The sequence below is a fragment of the Cucurbita pepo genome, chromosome 19, assembly GCF_057944985.1.
Source record: "Cucurbita pepo subsp. pepo isolate OVF chromosome 19, ASM5794498v1, whole genome shotgun sequence".
Lineage (NCBI taxonomy): Eukaryota > Viridiplantae > Streptophyta > Magnoliopsida > Cucurbitales > Cucurbitaceae > Cucurbita > Cucurbita pepo.
Window position 1 is genome coordinate 1,610,181 of NC_141816.1, and position 20,084 is coordinate 1,630,264.

General features: G+C 34.7%; 2 protein-coding genes and 1 pseudogene across 7 annotated transcripts; 1 reads left to right on the forward strand and 2 right to left on the reverse strand.

The window, feature by feature from the left end:
* Window positions 1–33: 33 nt before the first annotated feature.
* On the reverse strand, window positions 34–8,034 carry LOC111780926 (protein PIN-LIKES 6). Of its 5 annotated transcripts, none has more exons than XM_023661284.2 (11): window positions 7,718–8,033; window positions 6,901–7,098; window positions 6,423–6,502; window positions 6,207–6,331; window positions 4,929–5,050; window positions 4,230–4,415; window positions 3,655–3,729; window positions 3,212–3,312; window positions 653–705; window positions 337–525; window positions 34–223 (listed from the first exon to the last, which is right to left on the reverse strand). In XM_023661284.2, the coding sequence occupies exons 2-11, from the start codon at window positions 7,081–7,083 to the stop codon at window positions 102–104; spliced, it is 1,236 nt and encodes a 411-aa protein (XP_023517052.2). In that variant the 5' UTR covers window positions 7,084–7,098; window positions 7,718–8,033; the 3' UTR covers window positions 34–101. The 5 variants fall into 5 exon arrangements, with proteins under 5 accessions (XP_023517052.2, XP_023517050.2, XP_023517051.2 ...); XM_023661282.2 differs by having other exon boundaries at window positions 6,901–7,251; window positions 7,718–8,032; XM_023661283.2 differs by having other exon boundaries at window positions 6,901–7,316; window positions 7,718–8,032.
* A 3,805-nt stretch (window positions 8,035–11,839) lies between these two features.
* On the reverse strand, window positions 11,840–12,724 carry LOC111781758 (uncharacterized). Its single transcript, XM_023662450.2, has one exon. The coding sequence runs from the start codon at window positions 12,608–12,610 to the stop codon at window positions 11,948–11,950; it is 663 nt and encodes a 220-aa protein (XP_023518218.1). The 5' UTR covers window positions 12,611–12,724; the 3' UTR covers window positions 11,840–11,947.
* Window positions 12,725–13,884: 1,160 nt separating this feature from the next.
* On the forward strand, window positions 13,885–20,000 carry LOC147786591 (uncharacterized; annotated as a pseudogene). Its single transcript, XR_015414526.1, has 7 exons — window positions 13,885–13,936; window positions 14,845–15,036; window positions 15,122–15,216; window positions 16,100–16,140; window positions 16,401–16,518; window positions 18,459–18,539; window positions 19,072–20,000. The product of XR_015414526.1 is annotated as an uncharacterized LOC147786591 (transcript).
* The last annotated feature ends 84 nt before the right edge of the window (window positions 20,001–20,084 follow it).

Here is a 20,084-nt window from a genome sequence, read left to right on the forward strand (position 1 = left end):
TATATAAAAACACTATCAAAAGTAGCATACTTTTAATAGGACATTCAAAAAACGCTCTTTATAGTCTACGATATCGTTTCGCTAGCTATCATACAATTTCATTAGAAGAGTATCCTGAGATAGAGGACCAACCATCCAGCCATTGAGATGATAGCAAATATATGAACCCAGAAAAGAATAGCAGCGGATTCTCTCCCGCAACCCCTCAAAGTAGCCACGGTGCCTGCACAAAAGAATTTGTTTCACGAATTCAGACATGTTAAACTTAACATCATTGACTATCCTTCTTGGTTTAGCAAGATTGAATCCAAAGCGTTTAGCAAGATCGGAACTTACTCGAGAGGATAGATGTCGGCATCGAATGCTGAAGAAGAAGAACGAATCGGAACATTTTATCATCAGGAGGAAGAAAACCAAGCTTATCAGCCAACATAACAATGCCAAGTCCAGTAGGAGGTACCAAAAACAACCTTGCAAAAATAATAGCAACGGTAGTCCGAAGCCCGAGTTTCGAGTTTCCAGGACCTGCAAGCAAATTGCAGGTATTAAAATTCTGTTTTGAAATCCAAAGATTTCTGGGTTGATCTCTACCAAAGTAGGAACGTGTAACCTATTAATATAACTGAGAGTTATCGTCATTGGACTGGCTAACCTTCAACAAGGTTTCCTCCCAATGCCAACAGGATGCATGGAATCATAGCCCCCCTGACAATCACAAACACGGTTAGATTGTATTGGTATTGAAAATTTTGTAGTTATATGCGCATTAAGATTCCACATGTTCTAGTTTTCCAAAATTATATCATCCATAACCTAACTTAAACATAACAAGTTCATATCCATCTTGAACATCCTACCTACCTAGAGTTTAAAACACACTATTTTAGAAGATTGCATTATTTGCCCCATATACTAACACTAATTACTGACATAAATTGCTTAGCTTACTAAAAGAAGTATGCACAATTCCAATGCAACTTATCCTTTTGGAGCCCATCCTTTCTTTCTTTTGGTCTCACCCACCCTGTGCCAAACACGGACAATACCTACGAACTCCAATCTTTCTCTTTTACACTCTGAACGTAGTTGCTGCATGACTAACGTGTGAATTTTTCTGAAAAGTGTCTCAGGGGATGGGGATTGCAGTGCAGAACTTCCGCCAGTGTTGGCGCCTCTGGCAGTGCCTCTTGAGCCGCCCCCGGTTGTTGATTGGGATTGGAGCGTTCATTCCTTGTATTCAACATCCTACATCTAAACCTGATTTTTGCTACTTAGGGACTTCTTACCAGTCTGCCTCCTTTCTCGGGATGGAATATAACAATGTCTGAGCTCCTGCTTTGCTTGCGTTCTTCTCCGCCACATTAGAAAGTATGTAATGTGGGTTAAGAGGTAGCTAGGCTAGAAGAACATGAAAAAACAAACTCTAAATTGCTGAGCTTACTAAAAAAAAGTATGCACAATTGATTAATTTATGCTTACAGAATCTAACTTAGAAAATTTGTCAGGTACTACATGAGCATGGATAGTCCTTCAATTTATTGTTTCAAGTCAATATCCTTTTAAAAAGGTGACTATGGTAATCTGGTAGTACTAGAAATTTTCTAATCTAACTGCATGTATAATGATCTTTATATTCTCCTATTTAGTTACACAGTTCAATGTTGTTCTAAAACTTATTCAAGTACAACATCTAAAAATGACGTTAAAGGCACGGAGAGCGACCTGATTGGAGACAGGTCTTAAGGTGGAACAGATATGAACTCTGCTCTATCACTAATGCACTTTTACTTTTGTGGATGCAACGTTAGTACAGTGCCACAATTTGAACTAAAAATTCTTCTCCTGCAAGGAAACAAACTTCAATCTCTTATCAGGCTCTAGACAGTCAAAACCTTCAATTTATTCTTGTAGGCTCCTTCCAAAAAAAAGGAAAAGCCACAATAATCACCTACATATGATGCGGTAACCAAATTGCAATAACTATTAGCAAAGTTCCAATCTTCACCCATGCATCATGAAAGTCACAGAAAGCTAGACATGTTGGGATCTCCCATTGGCCTAAAACTTGACATGCATACACACAAATGATCCTTTTATTAAACAACAATCTAGCCTCGTCTCCTAAATAGCTAGCGGCATGTCAAACATGTAACCCAGTCCCTAACGATGAAAGTGTTTCCTATTGGTGGTAATAGTACTATTATCCCATGCAACTCCCAAGAGTCTCTTGACAGGCCAACACTAGTAGCCTAACAGAAGGAGTATTAAAAGGAAAAAGAAAAAAAAAATACATCAAAGGCGTAGATGACAAATACTAACTACGAGGCACAAATACGGCAGAACTCTCCTATCCATTGTACCTTTGTTTAGATATTCAACACCTCAACAAAAGAGCCCCCAACAATTCCTAATCTTTTCTGCCTGGAAGAAGATATGGTTACCACACCTTAATTTCCAAAGCAAAGCAAATACTGGAGAGTAGGAAATGAACTCATAGTCCCTATTATAATAGTCACAAAACCAAAATGCAGATCCCAAGTCCAACAAAAGAAAGAAGGATCTCATATTTCCAGATTTTGAAATCTGATACAAGCTGCTCCACGTATTTTTTTCAAGTGTCACCATGAAGACTTCGTTTTTTTTCCCAATAACTGCAAGAAATTTAATTTCAGAGCACCAAGGAAGGGCTTGTAACTAAAACCACACCATAACAAGAAGGAAATGCGATGAGGCTGGAGGAGGTATTAGAACAATAGGCCTCTCGACATTTTCACAAAGGCATGATATTATCCACTTCGTAAACCCACATGGTTTTTCTTGTGAAAACCAAAAACCTTCTCCACTTTGACCTGATTTGGAACTACATTGACATCCTCAATGAAAGGGTAAGGAAACTAAAGCCAAAGAGATTCATGGAGCCCTGTGTTAATGGTTAATTTGAATCTTGGACATGATCATCACAAACTTTAGGTATTTCAGCTCTTGACTTGAGAACAGAAACCCAAACGGAAAACCTTAAGATCAAATATTTAGGAATATAGAAATATGAGTAGACTAAAAGAAACACCCCCAAGAAAAGAACCTCAGTGCGAGCTCATCGATGAGCAAAGAAAAAAGAATAATACAAAATAATAAGGCCCTAGTAAAGACGAGGAAAACCGGCAAATAATAAAAATCAGCAACATTACTGTTCAGAATTTTCCAGGTTTACCCGAGAATTTTGCAGCTATCAGTGAAGAAGAATAGTGGAGAATCAGGAGTAAAGATCAACCGCCTAAAGAATGGTATTACACCCATAACCATGGCTAAAACCTGCAACAGATGGCATAATCAATCAAGAACAGTAACAAAAGAATGTGGAAAGATATCTGAATTTGGAAGCTCAGAAACTTCATCAATTGAATAAAAACACCAAAAGAATAAATCATCTTCACATGTTTATCTTTATTCTTTTTTTCCCTTCACAAAATTTCCCTTTACAAGAGAGCATATCCGAATTCAATTTTCTCGAGTACATGATCTCAGTTCACAATTTCGAAAGAGGATGAAAATGATGCTCCAGTGAAATTTATCTAGTATTCACTAAACATGGCATGTTTCATAAAACCCTTAGTGATAGACTACAATTCATTAAAATAATAGATCTATACTAACCGAAGCAACGATAGGAGGCTGGAAAAATAGCTTGAGCTTCAATTTCTCAAACCAATACATAAGGAATCCTTTAGTCTGCATACAGAGGACAGTTATGACAGGCAACTTCAAATTGTATTTTCTTTCTAAAGTAACTTTAGAATGGATAAGAAGTCATTTACCCTGACCTAACAAAACCCAAAAAGTAAATAGTCATCTCAATCTCCATTATTTTAGAAATAATGATTTTAACTGATCCAAAATACTCCTGACAATTTAACATCATAATAGTTTTCATAAATATGGGTTGATTTGTTTCCATAAAACCATAACTAAGGCAGCATAAATTAACTAATGAATAACCTAAGAACAGAGAATCTGCTCAAAATTGAAGATGATAGCACTTTCTTCCACAATTCAAATTCAATGTCATACTAGTATAAAAAGAAATTGTAACTTTGACATTAGTTAAAGTATTAAATTCCTAAAAGTGTAAAACATCCTATTATACGTTGATTAATAAAAATGAACCTCACCATGAATCCATTTGATTGATTAAGGCAATACTAACAACAAATCAAAATAAAGTCTCTCACCTCTTCCTTCTTAGAAGGATCTGAATATGTAGAAGGTATCTCCTGAAGAAGCAAGGGAACAAGCACAGGTGTATGATCCTTTTGCAGGTTCTTAACTGGAATACTTTCATCTTTAATGTCAAATGTACGCCCAGGGGGAGGTGTCAACATTGCATACACATATGTATAGATGATAATTGCACCAACCTTGACATTAAAAAATAATTGTGTGGGTATTATTTAGTATTTACATTAAGTAAACTTAGCTAAGTTTGTTAGTTAGGAACAATCGTTTTTTATTCTTTTTTTGGCCAAAAAACAGAGCTATTATAAGTTGAAAAGTTACTAACAACAGTGTAGGTCTCCTGAAAGGAGTTGCAAAAGGCACCCCATCTTGAGTTAATTGCAAAGGGAGTGTAAGTAAATAAGGAATTTGATAGTGAACACCAATTAGAACAATGGTCTTATCTATCAAATACTTCATTCCACTCTCTTTCTTTTTCATTAAACGTATATTGTTCGTTTTGAGCCATAGTGCCCAAAATATATATATATATAAATCGTTACTTAGGGATGAAGATAAGCTAAGTCATGGATGGACTACTTGATATTTAGAGTGATTTATGATGAAAACTTATTAAAATTCAAAAGAAAACAATATCCAACTTAGATAAATGCACAGGTCCCAATGAGTTAGGTCAAAAGTGCTGAAAAACCCACCCACTGGCCAAATGAAATATAAGCAATCCCATAAGTACTACACTTCTCTGAATCACCAAAAGGGTTGGATTCGTCTCTACAGAGGGCTGCAATAATAACGAGCGGCACATTCCCAATGTTCCCTGAATACCAACATCAAAGCATAGAATGTTTACAAGGATGAAAACATAGAACATTCATATGAGAAAATCAAACCAGGAGGTTCAAGTAAACAATTTCCACAGCCTATATGTCAGCTACAGGAACAGTACGGTATTATAAAGTACAGGAAGGCTATGGTTTGTTTGATCCGTTATTCATTTTTTTACAAAGAAAAGAAGGATGAACTAAGACACGAGGTAAAGGATATTCAATTCATTCAACAGAACAGGAAGTGTTTATTGAATATTACTACTTAAAACTGATTCTATATGCACTGTTCCAATTCAATCAGATTCTCTCTATTATATTAATGGCATGATTTATACAAGTAGTATACTTCCTTTGGCAGGCAGTTAGTTACAAACTAATGGATATTAACAAACTTCAAACAAAGTCAGCTAAGACTTACAAAAACAAGCTGATTCCAGGCCTTGGAGCAGAAGAGGGTACCCCAGACTAGTGGGGTGGAGCCCCCAATACCAGATTATAAAAAATAAAAATCCATGAATTAAAAAAAAATAAAATAAATAAAAACACTTTCACACGCAGTACATCATTCAAACTTATAATATTTCCTCCCCCCTTAAGAAATAAACTCAACTTGGTTTTAGGTAGGTAAGGAACATCTATCAGGTGGATAGTCTGTGCTAGAATCTATCATACAAGGCTCATTCATGGAAATTCCCTATTGGACTAGAACTACCTTGATCAAATTAGCAATTTTGGAATCCTCAGTTTCGTTCCTTGATCCATTAAGTTTAAGTTCTTGATAACTTATAGTCATTTGAACAACTCCTAGCTTATTTTTCTGCAACTGTGGATTGAAAACATCTACCAAAATATCTGGCCAACATGATTGATTTGTGTCTCATGCAGCACAAACCTCAGTGTCATTTAATCAGTGCACAAGTAGTAGGTCCACACTCGGATACCATAATTGATGCACGATTCAGAAGCAGACAAACATTATTCTAGTTTTCCAATTCCAAACTGACAGCCCTTTGGCAGTTGGTTACAAACTAATGACCACTAACAGATATCTGAAATAACCAGCATCTAAGTGACAGAAAAAGGAAACAACTCATGTCATACAAATACATAAACTCAAAGTTACTATAGCAAGATCAAGTGGTTTACCGATCCCAATTTGTACAATCGTGAACTTGAAGAAGGGGTATGGAGGACGAACAATTGATGCAACAATTAATCCAATTAGTGAACCCGATATGGCAGTCAGCACAATGTTTGCAGGAATAAACCACCTACAGAAGGCCACAAATGAAATTAGATGCTATCAGTTTACAAGATTTAAATCAAAACAGGAAAATGTAAAGACGTGTATTTGGCTCCCACCATTGAAAAATTTTCTCCATGGTAATACTTTGCCCAAGCTGGGAGAATATTAAACATGGAAGCAAAAGCGAAAAGACCAACTGCAGCACAAGAAGCAGAAACAATCATTCGGAGTCCATTTAAACACTTAAAGAGGTGCAATAAAATGTGCACGTGAGTGTTGAGGATTGTCGAGAGGGAGTCCCACATTGGCTAATTTAGGGAATGATCATGGGTTTATAAGTAAGGAATACATCTCCATTGATATAAGGCCTTTTGGGGAAACCTAATGCAAAACCATGAGAGCTTATACTCAAAGTGAACAATATCATACCATTTTGGAGATCCGTGATTCCTAACAATGAGTGCATTGGGGGCCTATAATACTAATCATCAAAACTAAATGATCTGTTCAAAACTTCTTATCAGAAGCTGAGTATCTGGAAAACATTACTGAGTTTGTTCGAGTGTACGAATTAGATGGAGTTAAGTGGCATACCCTATTCAAAAGTCTCCTTCCACTCGCAGGCAAGATGTTGACATATTTAGATGCCAAAATAAAACCCAGAAAGCACATGGTGAAAACTTTGGCTATGGGTAACACGGCAATCTTTATATTAACGAGCAGTGACTGCCCTCCCGCCTGAGCTTCTGAGACGAATGCTGACAGGAATCTTTCCATATTTTCCTAGTCAAACTGATTAGTTTGTCACCCAATTTGCTGATTTTCAGTCTCAAGAAGATGAAATCCACCGCAATTACATCAAACAAAATTCAAAATCTGAAGCTGTTCTTAGATGGAACAACGGGTTCCCTTCCAACCCGAAATTCAAATCAGGAACAAATCTCACTGCGAAAACTCAAACCCAAGCTAAATCAAAAAGTAGAGTTCGGGTAATTTGTTTCTCAGTTTTCCTGATCACAAGACGCACTTTAAACTACAACTTTAAGCATAAACAACAGCCTCCAAACAATTAGAGGAATTATTAAAAACCAGACGTAAAACAAGAGGAATTTGAACGGTAAAACCAATTGGAAAGTAGCATCACGAACAAAAATCATTGTTTAGTAAAACAAAACAACACAAGTTGAATCTAAATTCAGAAATAGGATGCCGAAAAAGAAATGCTAACAGCGACACAAATTTCTTGTAAACATTCATGCTATGAATACCGACGATAGAGATTCATCAAACCGATAGAGAAAACAATAATAATTAAAACAAAACACCACCACAGAAGCCACAACAAATCACCATCTGCGAACGACACTAATCAGGATAAAACACTCAAAACCGAAAAACCGAAGAAGATAACCTTTCGAGCTCTGAATTAGGACCAGATGCTAATCTGCATAAAGGAAAGTCAAATTCAACTGGAAGTGGATCAAGAACTCGGAAACAGCTCTGTCAATGGCAATTTGCACTGCAAGTAAACCAACCGCGCGCCAAATATAGCGCTCCACACTTCCCCATTGCTGGACGTTGAAGTCGAATCTTTCACCGAATAACAACAGCGCTCGGTCCGTAGAACGAAAACGACGGCAAGATTCGACATTCCTCTGACACAGGCGAAGATTTGCATGAGCTTTGGAAAATGAATTTTTGCTCTGAAACAACCAATTTCGTTATGGAGGGAAATTTTTTATTATTTTTTATTATTTTTAATTGCGATCTCCATTAAAAGTGTAATCAAAATATCATTTTATGATTTTTTTTTCTTCATTAAATTTTGCTAAAATACTTTTAAACTTTATTCCGTTAATATTTTATTTTACAAATATCCTTATACACTTAAAAAAAATTATCCATATTCTTCGATTTAAAAAAAAATTAAAAAAATACCCTTCGTACTTTATTTAAAAAAATATATAAGCACCGACACCACCTTTATATAAAAAAAAAAGTAAAAAGGTTTCTACCGTCAACAATATAGACGGAAACGTCTCTCAACCCCTTATAAATTATCTTTGAATTTTTTTAATATTACTTTTGAAAATTCATGAATATTTTTAAACATGTTACTGGTGGTAATGATATTTTTTAATTTTTTTAAAAAAATTAAAAAAATTTAAATTTTTTTAAAATGTTTAACGGTATTAATAAAACTTTTAAACAACTCAAAAGTGTTTTTTAATAAATGATTTTTTAAATTTGAAAGTTTAAAAGTATTTTTTATCGAAAAAAAGAATATTATTAATTTTTTTAAGTTTAAAAGTAATGTTTAGATTTTTTTTTTTTTTTTTTTTTTTTTGAAAGTATACAAATATTTTAACTATTTTTATTAATTGAAATTGGTTAAATAACAATAATTATTTTTTAAAAAATACCATTTAAATAAGTTAGACAAAATTTATAAACAAAGAGAGTTGATAGAATTTTTAAAAAAATAATAATAAAATTATTTTAAAATTTATTGCAATTTCATTTTCTCGAATCAATTCCGAGAATATAAAATCAATTTTAAAAAATAAAGACTAAAATAATATTTGACACAGATTTACGAAAGAACAAAATTTAATAATGGTAAGTGAAGCATTGTTCGTTTTTTTTATTGTTACTTTCTTCCGAGACATAAACTATTATTTTTTTAATACTAAACAACGGTTTTATTTAAGATATATCAGAATAAATTAGAAATATAATAAATACTTCCAAAGTTACTTTCAATAATTTTATTATATTAATTAATTATTATTAATTAGTTTATTTTTATTAAATAAAATTATTAAAATAAATTTAATCAATTAACTTTTAATTTAATTTTCAGTCGCGTAAATAGAACACGTAGTCTAAGCTCGATAGAGGAATGAATTAGAATCTAATTTTTTTTTGTGGACGTTATTTATTTTCAAAGGGAGATGCCCACGAGAATAATGTATTCACAAGCAACGTTTATACTCATGTTTATTTATACTTTTATTTTGAATATACTTAATTAATTAATTAATTGATATTGGTTTAATATGATTAATATAAATTAATATTTAATTAGAATAAATCTTATATTTAATCAATTTTTCGAAATTACTTATTTAATTAATTAGCTAACTAGTATTAGTTAACTGAAATTAATTTTTAAAATATAATTAATTGATTCAAATTAAATTTATAATTAATAATAATGAACTATAATTAATTAAAGTTGGTGAAATGTTATATTGTAATTATTTTATTCATGCTGTATAAATTCCTTTTTACTATCTTAGGAATAATTTATCATAATTATATGATTTTAAATAATTTATTCTATTGGTATAATTAAATTTTTTATTATTATACTAATTATTTATAATAAAAATTTATATAATTTTATTAAAATCAGAGATATTATTATATCGATAACTAAATAAATTTTTTAAAAAATCTAAAATTTAAAGATATATATTTCACAAATTAAAATTTAATTTTTTAAAATTATTTAATAATTTGACTTAATAGAAATAAAATAATTAATAATAATAGAACTAAATATAAACATTATTTATTTATATGAAATTTTAATAACATTTTCACGTTTTTTCGGCTTTTTATTCTTAAATATCTTATTTCGAAGCATCTTATTCTGAAGCATTTTAAAAATTTTAAACAAAAATTTCAGTCAATTTTAAAATTTTAAAGTAATAATATTGAGAAAAAGGAAAGAATTAGAATTTTTTTAATTGTTCCTTGTTTTAAAAATAAAAGAGAAAAGAGAAAAGGTTTTTTTTTTTTTTTTTTAAATGTCCAAAATTTTAGTATTGGTTAAGGACATGTTATGAGGCCAATCATAGGGTTACTCTCGGCCCATCGTTAGCAGATATTGTTCATTTTGTCATGTTACGTATCGTCGATAGCTTCACAGTTTAAAAACGTGTCTACTAGGGAGAGGTTTCCATACCCTTGTAAGGAATGTTTTGTTCTCCTCTCCAACTGATATGAGATCTCACAATCCACCTCCCTTGGGAGCTCAGTGTCCTCAATAGCACACCATTTAGTGTCTAGCTCTTATACCATTTGCAACAGCCCAACCTCACCGCTAGTAGATGTTGTCCGCTTTGGCTCATTACATATCGACATAAACCTCACGATTTTAGAATGTGTCTACTATGGTGAGGGTTTAGCCCTACTCCGACTAGTGTCTCACACCGTTCGTTGACTTACTCTGATACCATTTGTAACAGCTCAACTTCACCGCTAGCAAATATTGTTTGCTACTTCTTTGTTTCTTTTGAGTTTTGATCCTTTCTTTATGTCTCGAGCTTAATCATTATATTTGACCTAGGCTCTCCTCCATGAGAACAACGTGCTAGATGAATGCCCCCTTAGAGAGCCTTAGCTTCGACTGCATGTCGAGGCCAAGGTGAGGAATTGGGCATAGCCCAAGTCACGTGTTTTCTTTTTTATGTGTAATAATCATAACGTGGACTCTATAGATGATGATTTGGACTTGAAATAAAGGTGACAATAATAGATATCAGCACACAAAGACTAATAGTGCTCGTAACAATTATTATATTTGACCTAGGTTCTCTATTTCACTAAAAAGATTGTAATAACTTGTGAAAGCGCCTCTCGTGCTTGAATTTTTCATCATTTGTTGACTTCTGTGGCTTAACCGAGGGCTTCGATTCACCTTGTTTTCGATAACTGTTGCATTGAATTGATTGAAAAGTTAGGGTTGTGAATAGTGAGCCCGCCCTAGTCAACTCCTTTGACTTCCTAGAATTGTCTTTTGAATAGAACCGAAGATTGTTGCTAATGCTAATTCTAAATCATCACTTCGACCTGATGTCTCTTGGTGAGCCCCGACTTCGACCTCAGTCATCGCTTCGACTTAATGTTTCTTGGCAAACCCCAACTTCAACCTCAATCATGGCTTTGACCTGATGTTTCTCGGTGATGTGTTCTTCCTTTTTCTTTTTTGTTTAGGAGGGAGACATATCCTCTGTCTTGTTTTTTGTTTGATAGGAAAACATATCTCGTATATTCTTTGTCCAGCGCCCTCAATGAAAATTTTTCTTCTAGGAAGAACGTGTACGAGTACAAATGGTTTTTTTTTTTTTCAAAAACTTAAGTGTTTGAGTACAAATGTAATATCGACCTATAGTTTTTAGATTACACGTACAAAATATATGTCAATACATAACAAAGGCATATAATCAACGGAATTCAAATCGACATAATTAAAATTAAGACAAGGATAATCGAACACGAATGACGTGGGACCCACAACACTTTTTTTTTTAAATTAAAAAAAATTAGAATTCAACAATCAACCATCTTCAACCTTCCCTCCCACACCTTTGATGTAAAATTATTAAATTCTAATTAAATTATAAAATTAATCCATAAAATTTTTAATTTAAGATTATCTTATTCGAATCCTTACAAGTATCCCACTAAAACTGATGAACTGATGAACAATGAAAGATTAAACAATTCAAAGAGGGAAGAACGCTTCAAAAATAGTAACAAAATCAAATAAACCAATTAGAACAGTGGAAGAACAGCTCTAAATCCACCTACAAATCTGTTCATAATTTACGATTTAAAAGCGCTTAAGCAATTAGATCTTCGTATGATAACTACACTGCTGATCTCCAATTTTCCTATCCGATATATCGATCGTGAAATCACAGGACGTACTCGAAACAACTCGAATTTTGAAAATCCCCAAAATCCTTACCTTACCTGAAATTCTCGTGTACGTATTCAACGGCATAGATCCGGCGACGACGTCGGACAACACTGTCGACGACCTCAGAAGCCGATCCGCCATGATCGTGACCGTGATGTTCATCCGCTTGCTCTGGTTCGCATTGATACGGCCAGACGGAATCGGCGCCTCGCCGATAAGTTCGCCTCTGTAATTGAGCAGTGCGGTGCTGTTGGAATAGCTGAATCCGACCTTGTTAGGGTTTGTGATTGAGACGTCGACGATTAGTGTGATGTTGAGGCCGACGGCGGATCTGGCTATGTTGAGCGACAAATCAAGGTCGGCTAGGGCTACGGAGTTGATGGTGGTGATTGGGCGTTTGGCTTTGAAGACTGTGAAGGCTAAAATGACGATTAGAACTATGAGGAGGAGGACGGTGGCGATGGAGACTCCGATGCAGGTGTTGCGGCGTCGACGGGAGCGGATGGATTTGGGATCCTTGGTTGAGGAGGAGGAGGCGATTTCCATGGCGGACGGTGTTTGGATCTTGAAAGAGGATTCAGATTTTGGCATTTATGGCGCCATTGGAGTTGGGATTTAACTCTCAAAGTATGAACAAATTGAAATTAATTCCGAGTAGGAGCTTGAAAAGATTGAAAAACTGCTCCCCTCTTGCTTTAATTCGGTTTTCTCTCCATTATTTTTTTTTATATATTTTTTTTTTTGTCATGAATCTTCTAGTGATATACTTTTATTTTTTTATTTTTTTTTCTTTCAAAATTTTCAAAATAATTTAACAAAGTTTCTATAAACATTAGAAACCTGTTTTGATTTTGATCAAAAGTATTCATACGACTCGAGCTGGTGACCGAAGCTCCAGTGAACGGTGGCCGTAACTATTAAAGTCCTGAGGTAGTGAAATTTTTTGTTGGGTAAGTTTCGAACGGCACGAAACGAAAGGCGTAATGATGATCTGGGCACTCTCTCAGAGAGCCTCGGTGAAATAGACATGTCTGTGAAAATGCTAACTAGCACCTGGACAAAAAGACCCTAAGAATTCACTGTTCTTCTAGGATTGGCTTTGGGCCTTTCCTGCAGAGCTTAGGTGGAGGGCAAAGAAGGCCCCGTTCCGAGGGGCCCGAAACGAGATACCACTTGGAAGAGCTAGAATTCTAACCTTGTGTCAGGACCTACGGGCCAAGGGAGCGTAAGGTTGATTGAATTTTAGAAAGCTAAAAATTTTGGGTCGATTTGCAGGTTGACTTTTTTTTTTTACCTCGGGCAATCAACTGTAAAACAGTATTCTAACCCGACCCAATCTATCCTATTTTTAATGTTATTATAAAATTTAAAAATATTTGTTGGTTGGATTAGTTGACTTTAGTTGACCAAAAAAATGTCAACGGCAAACAAAATTAATTTTTTTATTTTTTAAGAATTAAACCCAACCCAATCCAACCTTTATGGTTTTGATTAGGTGGTCGGGATTATTAAGTCATATAAACACTCTATGAATCCTCACTTACAAGGTTAGGAAGACACTTTCCCTCGGAAGACACTTTCCCTCGAACCTTTTTGGATTAGAATGTTTGATAGTGATTACTCTGAGAATATTAACAAATTTTATTTTTAAAAGAAAATTATTTAAATAACCATATTATAAAATATGCAATACCTCTCTCTTAGTCAAAAACATCGAGAGTCACATTAGATATCTACACGCTACCTCTTAAATACAACTAAATTAATAGTACAAACACATTGACTTGCAACTCCAAAACTTTAATTTTCACAATTAACTTTCACGGCTACACAATTGTCAACTAGGTAGATACACGGTTTCGAAGATGTATACCAACCATTTAATGCTACACATTGAAGTGTCATATGCCGATGGAGGTAAATATTCAATAACTGAATAAATGACATATTAATATAATAAAAACCGTTTAAGTAAAAAAGTTTGGATCAACTAATGCTTGATCCGGATGCTAGTCGAGTTGAGCCTTGTTTATATCGTTGGTGGAATATCCGTTGCAGTACTAAGTACGGACCTATCAATTACAGGTGGAGAGCCTTAACTCGATACCTTTTCGATTAAGCACTAAATTTAGTATCAGAGAGTGTTAAGCATAACAACATCAACGTAACATTGGTCATCATCAGCCAGATCATGGAGATAACTGACCTCAACACCCGTCAGTGCACGATAACGAGCACCTGCATTAGATTCTTGCATCAATAAATATTTTGTATCTGAAACATTCAAATTTCAATAATATTCTTAAACTTTAAAAAAAAAATTGGATACTTTATTTTAAAAGAATTCGAATTTTTAAAAAGGTTTAAAAAATACACGGATTAAATAATATCCTTAAATTTTAAAAAATTGGATTAATATCCATAAATTTTTAAAAAATTTAAAGAAATTATTGAAAATTTTTAAAATTTTTAAAATAAATTATATGAGGGGCATTTTTTTATTATTAATTTAACCTAAAAACGGTGGGTAGCAAAAATTAAACCGTATTAAATAACATTTAAATACAATTTTCGGGTGCAATTTAATTTAATTAATTTTTAAAATGTCGAATGAATTCATGACACGTGGCGAAATCGATGCGAAAGTTTGGTGAACTGAAACAAGTCCCGCCATAGTACCAATCGATGAACTATGAACCCACGTAACTGAAAAAGTTCATCGATTGATTCATCAAACGGAATTAGTAAGCTGAATCACGAGAAAGAATATTCATATGAGTGGGAGATAGATTCAGGAAAATTTCTTGGAGTTGAGGAAACCTGAGAAAATGGAAGAGAAGGAGAGGGAGCGACGGCAGCGGCGGCGGCGTCTTCTCAGGCCAACAGACCTGGTAGGAGGGTGGATCCGTTGCTCGTAACTTGCAGGTTTTTCAGTATTGTAACAACTCTCACTGCTATTCTCTGCATTGTTTCCAATGTCATCTCTGCGATTCGATCCTTTTAAGAACAACTCCGATGTAATCTCTTTGTTTCTGTTGTGTGTTTGTTCAGTAATTTTTTGAATCTAATGCTGTATCACGCGGTTGTTTGAAATTTTGGCAGATATTCGATGGTATATTTCGTTGTTATGCAGTTGTGATCTCATTCTTCGTGGTTATTGCTGAGACGGATGGGAGTTTATTCTTAAGAACTGGCAGGTTTTTTGCGTCTGAACCCTAACTTCTCAATTTCTGAAGTGATTTTGGTTTGCGGCTTTTAGGTACAATAAATGTATGGCTGTTTTAGTGGTGTGGTCTGGGCCCGAAAATTGGAGCGAAAAGCCAGCCATAGTAGCTTGTCTTGGAATATGATTATTCAAAATAGCTCCTAGTAATTTGATGGTTGAAGCTAAGATTTACAGTATGCTTTGATTTTAATAGAAATGGATGTGTTCCAGGATTATCTCTTGATGTTGTATACCTTGCCTTGTTGAAAATTAATCTCATTTTGTTCAACTAACCATTTAACTATGTGGACATTGCCTCTTTCTCATTTGTTGCGTATGGTTATTGTAAGATCCCACATCGGTTGGGGAGGAGAATGAAACATTCTTTATAAGGGTGTGGAAATCTCTCCCCGTGTTTTAAAAACCTTGAGGGGAAGCCTGTAAGGGAAAGCCCAAAGAGGACAATATCTGAGAACGAAACATTCTTTATAGAGTATGAAAATCTCTCCCTAGCAGACACTTTGAGAGAAAGCCGTAGACAATATCTGGTGGGCTTGGACTATTATAGTTAATATGAACATTAAAACTTAAAAGGATTTATTTATTTGATGCCTATATCGTAGTAAAATTTTCCCTCCCTTTCATTCTCTGGGATGTCGCTGTTAAAGAATGTACCGAGTGGAATTATATATTCATTCGTAGCAGACTATTACCTGTCTAAATTTTCTGGGATGTCGCGAAAAAGGCCTTGGAAGTATTCCTTGAAGCTCAAAGATGCATTTGATGCCTTATTCCTTCCTAAGGTTTCTTAAGTTTTTTCCCTTTGAGGACTTGCCTACTGCATCATTTAGTTCAGTTGGGTCTGTGCATTGCAGGTATTGGAGTATTGGGCTGGTCGGGGCATGTTGCAAATCTTGTATGGTTTTGTTTTAGTAGTATTTGCAACTTTTTCCTATGAACTTTCCTTAGGATGATAGGCTGAGACTAGTTTAAATTAATTAGAATAGGATATTTTTCCATGCAGTAGAGATATACACTTACCGTGATTATAAATATAAAAGAGTTTCACATTGATCAAGAAGATTGGATTCCACATGAGAAGAGATACATGAAATGCATGGATTCCCCATATCGTGGGCATTCAATTTGTTTTAAGTTGCAATTGTCTTTGTGCAGTGTTGCAGTTATGACGAGAGCTTTCCCTGTGTATTCTGTTGAGAAGAGAGAGCTTATTCTTCTCCAAGATGCTGCAAGTTATCTCCTCCTTGCTTGTGGTGCAGTCTATGTTGTATCGGTAAGCCTTGTGAACAATACCTTGTTTCCTAATTTAATCCCCCCTAGGTTATATATGTTTCTGCTCTTTTCTTGTTCTATGATCTGTATTGTTTTGGTAACCTGAATGAAAAACTACATTATTGATGCTTGAATGGGATATTAAAATTTTTTCTTTCTTTGATATATTCCCCTGCACATGCATATTCTTTTCATGGTTGAATTAATAGCAAGAGAGCACAACGAATTTTTTTTTCATTGATTGAAAAAGACTATTGCTCAAGTGATACAAATTCCACAAAGGAGTGAAAAGGAACAAAAAATAAAAAACAAAAGAACAAAAGGAGATACAATGTGCTGGAAACAAATAAAAAATAGGCTGGAAAGAACTAGCTCGCAAGACTTGGAGGCTCAAACCAACCTTGAAAAACCCAAAACAAAAATCAGGGAAGAAGAATTAAAACCAAATCAAGATAGGAACTGGCAACAAAACACATAGGAACCTTTGCAAACCGCGATCACCCGAGAACCAAGAGAACAGACATTGTAACAAAAGCTGAAAACACTAATCTGGCACCCAAACTGGGCTGAAAAGCTTGAAAGAGAACCAAACCACTAAACCTCATAGAAGATAAAACAGAGCTTGGCAAAGCTAAACACTGACATGGCTTCCTTCATTAACCAATGGAAGAATTTCACGAAACTCAAGACCATAAGCTTCAATAAGTGAAGCGAATTTGGCCTGCATGGTGGGTGGAATAGGAGGAGGAGTCTTTTTGTCACAATCCAGAAATAATATGTCAAAAAGCTTCAAAATAACAATCTTCATGCCACCCTCCTTGCTGAAATCCACAGGCTAAATGAATGATTTCACGCTTCTCAAGCTTACATCGGAGTCGGGATCAGTGGCGCCACCATGTGAAGGAGAAGAAAAATGAAAAGGATTTGGGTCCTTTGTTCAGTGAATACCTCCTATTGTTAATCCTACATCCAAATCCACGTCATCAAAGCTGGTAAGGTGACTTGCTGATCAAAGGGCACTAAGAGCCTTGTACAACTTTCTTCAATTACATCAGAAGCAAAGAATCTTCCTCAAGTCATGGTTGGGATGAAGAATCGGTCTCTTTTCTTACGAGTATAAGACAAAGGATAGGCTGGAATCAAACCCTTCACCCCTTTAACACTCAAAAGCCATAAGGGAAGATTCAAAGGAGGTTCAGAAATCTCCATAGGCGCCTGTTCGAGTAAATTCTCAAACTCAACCTCCCCTTCCAATTGATGGTTTGCGATTAATAAGGAATTAAATCCCTCTTGATGTTCCTGGGGAGAAGAAATAGACTTCTTGGAGACTTGAAACCTCTTGAATGAACCACAAGGTGGAAGGAAAGGTGGCTCATGCGGACCATGGTCTTTTTTTTTTCCTTGGATAGAATTTCAAATAAGACTTATTTACATAGTAGCTAATTATGGTCATAAAGTATACATAATTGCTAATTATGGTCATAAAATATGAAAGTTACAACTCTTGGAACACCTTATGGAAGGTTAAGGGTTTTAATTTTGAGGCTATATAAAGTCATCGGTGACTTGGAAAATGGAGTAAAAAGAACATTTGTGCTTTCCTTTAGCCAATAGCTAAGTTTCTTTGCAATTCTATGTAGTTTAGGTGGCATGTTTAGAATCATTCAAGCATAACATGATCAATCATGCTTGTGGAGTGATTCGAATCTCAAACAAGTGTTCTTGCCTCGAGATATTCGATCAACAAGGTAATCCGATTCGTACTTCCCTTGTAGTGATTCCTTATCATCTGATATCAAAGTTTTCCCTTCAATTCCGGTGTATAAAATATGTGATTGCATGCTTGTTTGCATGGATAACCCTAAATGGCATAATTCTTGCATCTTCTTTGCAACATCCTGTTTCGAATAATTGATTCTGGCTTTTCCTACAAATTTCAAGGGAATAATGTGCATTGGGTTTCTCAAACGTGCTCGTGAAGAGAAAGAGACTGCAAAGGACAGGATTGTCAAAGATCTTCAGGTAAGCTTTTTCACTGGATAGTTCCATAACTCATTGGGGAGCATGAATAGATACTAACAATGTTTTGTTGCCACTCTTTTTTAATGAAAACATTAAAGCATATATATGTCATAATATATTGTTTGAGATTATAAGCTTCTCCAATTTCAGTTGATTAGCATTAGCTATGGAGTTTATTTTTCTCTGGTTTATTGGCATCAGTCACCCTGTAATTAGAGGGTTTTAGTTTATTGGAAATTTGAATTTCAGCACAAACAGAGCCCCGTTTGGTAACAATTTTGTTTCCAAAATATCTGTTTTTAAAAATTAAGCTCGTTTATGTCCATATCTTTCTTTTATCTTTTTAACCTTTTGGAATCTTAGCCGCACTACGTTCTTTTGTTCTTAAAATTTGACCCAGAGTACTGTTAGTCTATTCTCATTATCATAGGGCTCCCCTCTGTGATTTACATGAACCAAGAATTCTTAGTTTATTATTCAACCATTTGTACACACACAATTTGATCTTGAGGAAGCCATGAATTTGTTGTAGGTTTTGGAAAGACAAAAACAAGAACTTGAACGGTTGCTCATTTCAGAAACTGTTTGAAACGATATAAAGACATTCCCATGCAACAGAACATAATTGCACCAGATCCTCGCTTCACTGCTGGGGGATTGTATGAGCCTTTTTGTAGCTTCATTTTCATTCTATTATAATTTCCCCCTTATAGAGTTCTAATCATGTAAATTTTGTCTAACTTGATAATTTGTCCCTTTACTGATCACGTATGTTACCAGTCCTGTCGACTTCTTGAACAGTCAATCCGACGAGGATCACATATCTAATATATATGAAGAATGTGTATCATTGTCAACCAGAGAAGCAGAGAGTATAGAATAGCGGCTGGAGCAGCTCATGAAAGTACACAACTGAAACTCTTGATTTACGATTGACACTAGAAAATTGACTATTCACCACTTCATTGCGATAACCAAACTGCAATTCGCCTAGTAGAAAATTCAGTGTTTCACGCTAGAACAAAGCATGTGGAGGTGTACTACCATTTCATTAGAGAGAAAGTCATAAAAGAAGAAATCGAGATGCAACAGATCAAGACAAATGACCAAGTGGCAAATTTGTTTACAAAAAGGCTGAATATTGACAAGCATGAAAGCTTTCACTGTTATCTCAACAGGGTGCCGTTAATGAGGACTAGTGCTGAGGGAGTGTTAAATTATCATCACTAGTCCAATAGGGTCAAGCCCAATAATTGTTTGAGCTCATTGTTTATGTATTTTAGGAAAATGATTTGTTAGGAATAAATTGTTTAGCCTATGCTATAAATACCCTCTAATCTATCAAGGTTTCCATCCCACGAAGCAAATACTAAGTAGAGAGTATACCAGTAATTTCTACATAGTATCTTGTAATCTCTTCTCGATTAGTGTTAATCTCTTCTCATGATGCTACTTCAAACACATCAGGCAAGCAGGTTCTTTTCCTTTATCCTAGCTTTATCCCAGAAGCCACATCTAGGGAGTTTCCTCGTGTAGATAAATATG

What these genes read in the sequence shown, in the direction of transcription:
- LOC111780926 (XM_023661284.2), bottom strand. Translation starts at nt 7,083, where the DNA reads ATGGAAAGATTCCTGTCAGCATTCGTCTCAGAAGCTCAGGCGGGAGGG. An exon ending in ATCCTTCTAAGAAGGAAGAG is followed by an intron (nt 3,730 to 4,229) that starts GTGAGAGACTTT and finishes CTCTGTATGCAG; the next exon opens with ACTAAAGGATTCCTTATGTA. An exon ending in GCCGACATCTATCCTCTCGA is followed by an intron (nt 224 to 336) that starts GTAAGTTCCGAT and finishes TCTTTTGTGCAG; the next exon opens with GCACCGTGGCTACTTTGAGG.
- LOC111781758 (XM_023662450.2), bottom strand. Translation starts at nt 12,610, where the DNA reads ATGCCAAAATCTGAATCCTCTTTCAAGATCCAAACACCGTCCGCCATG.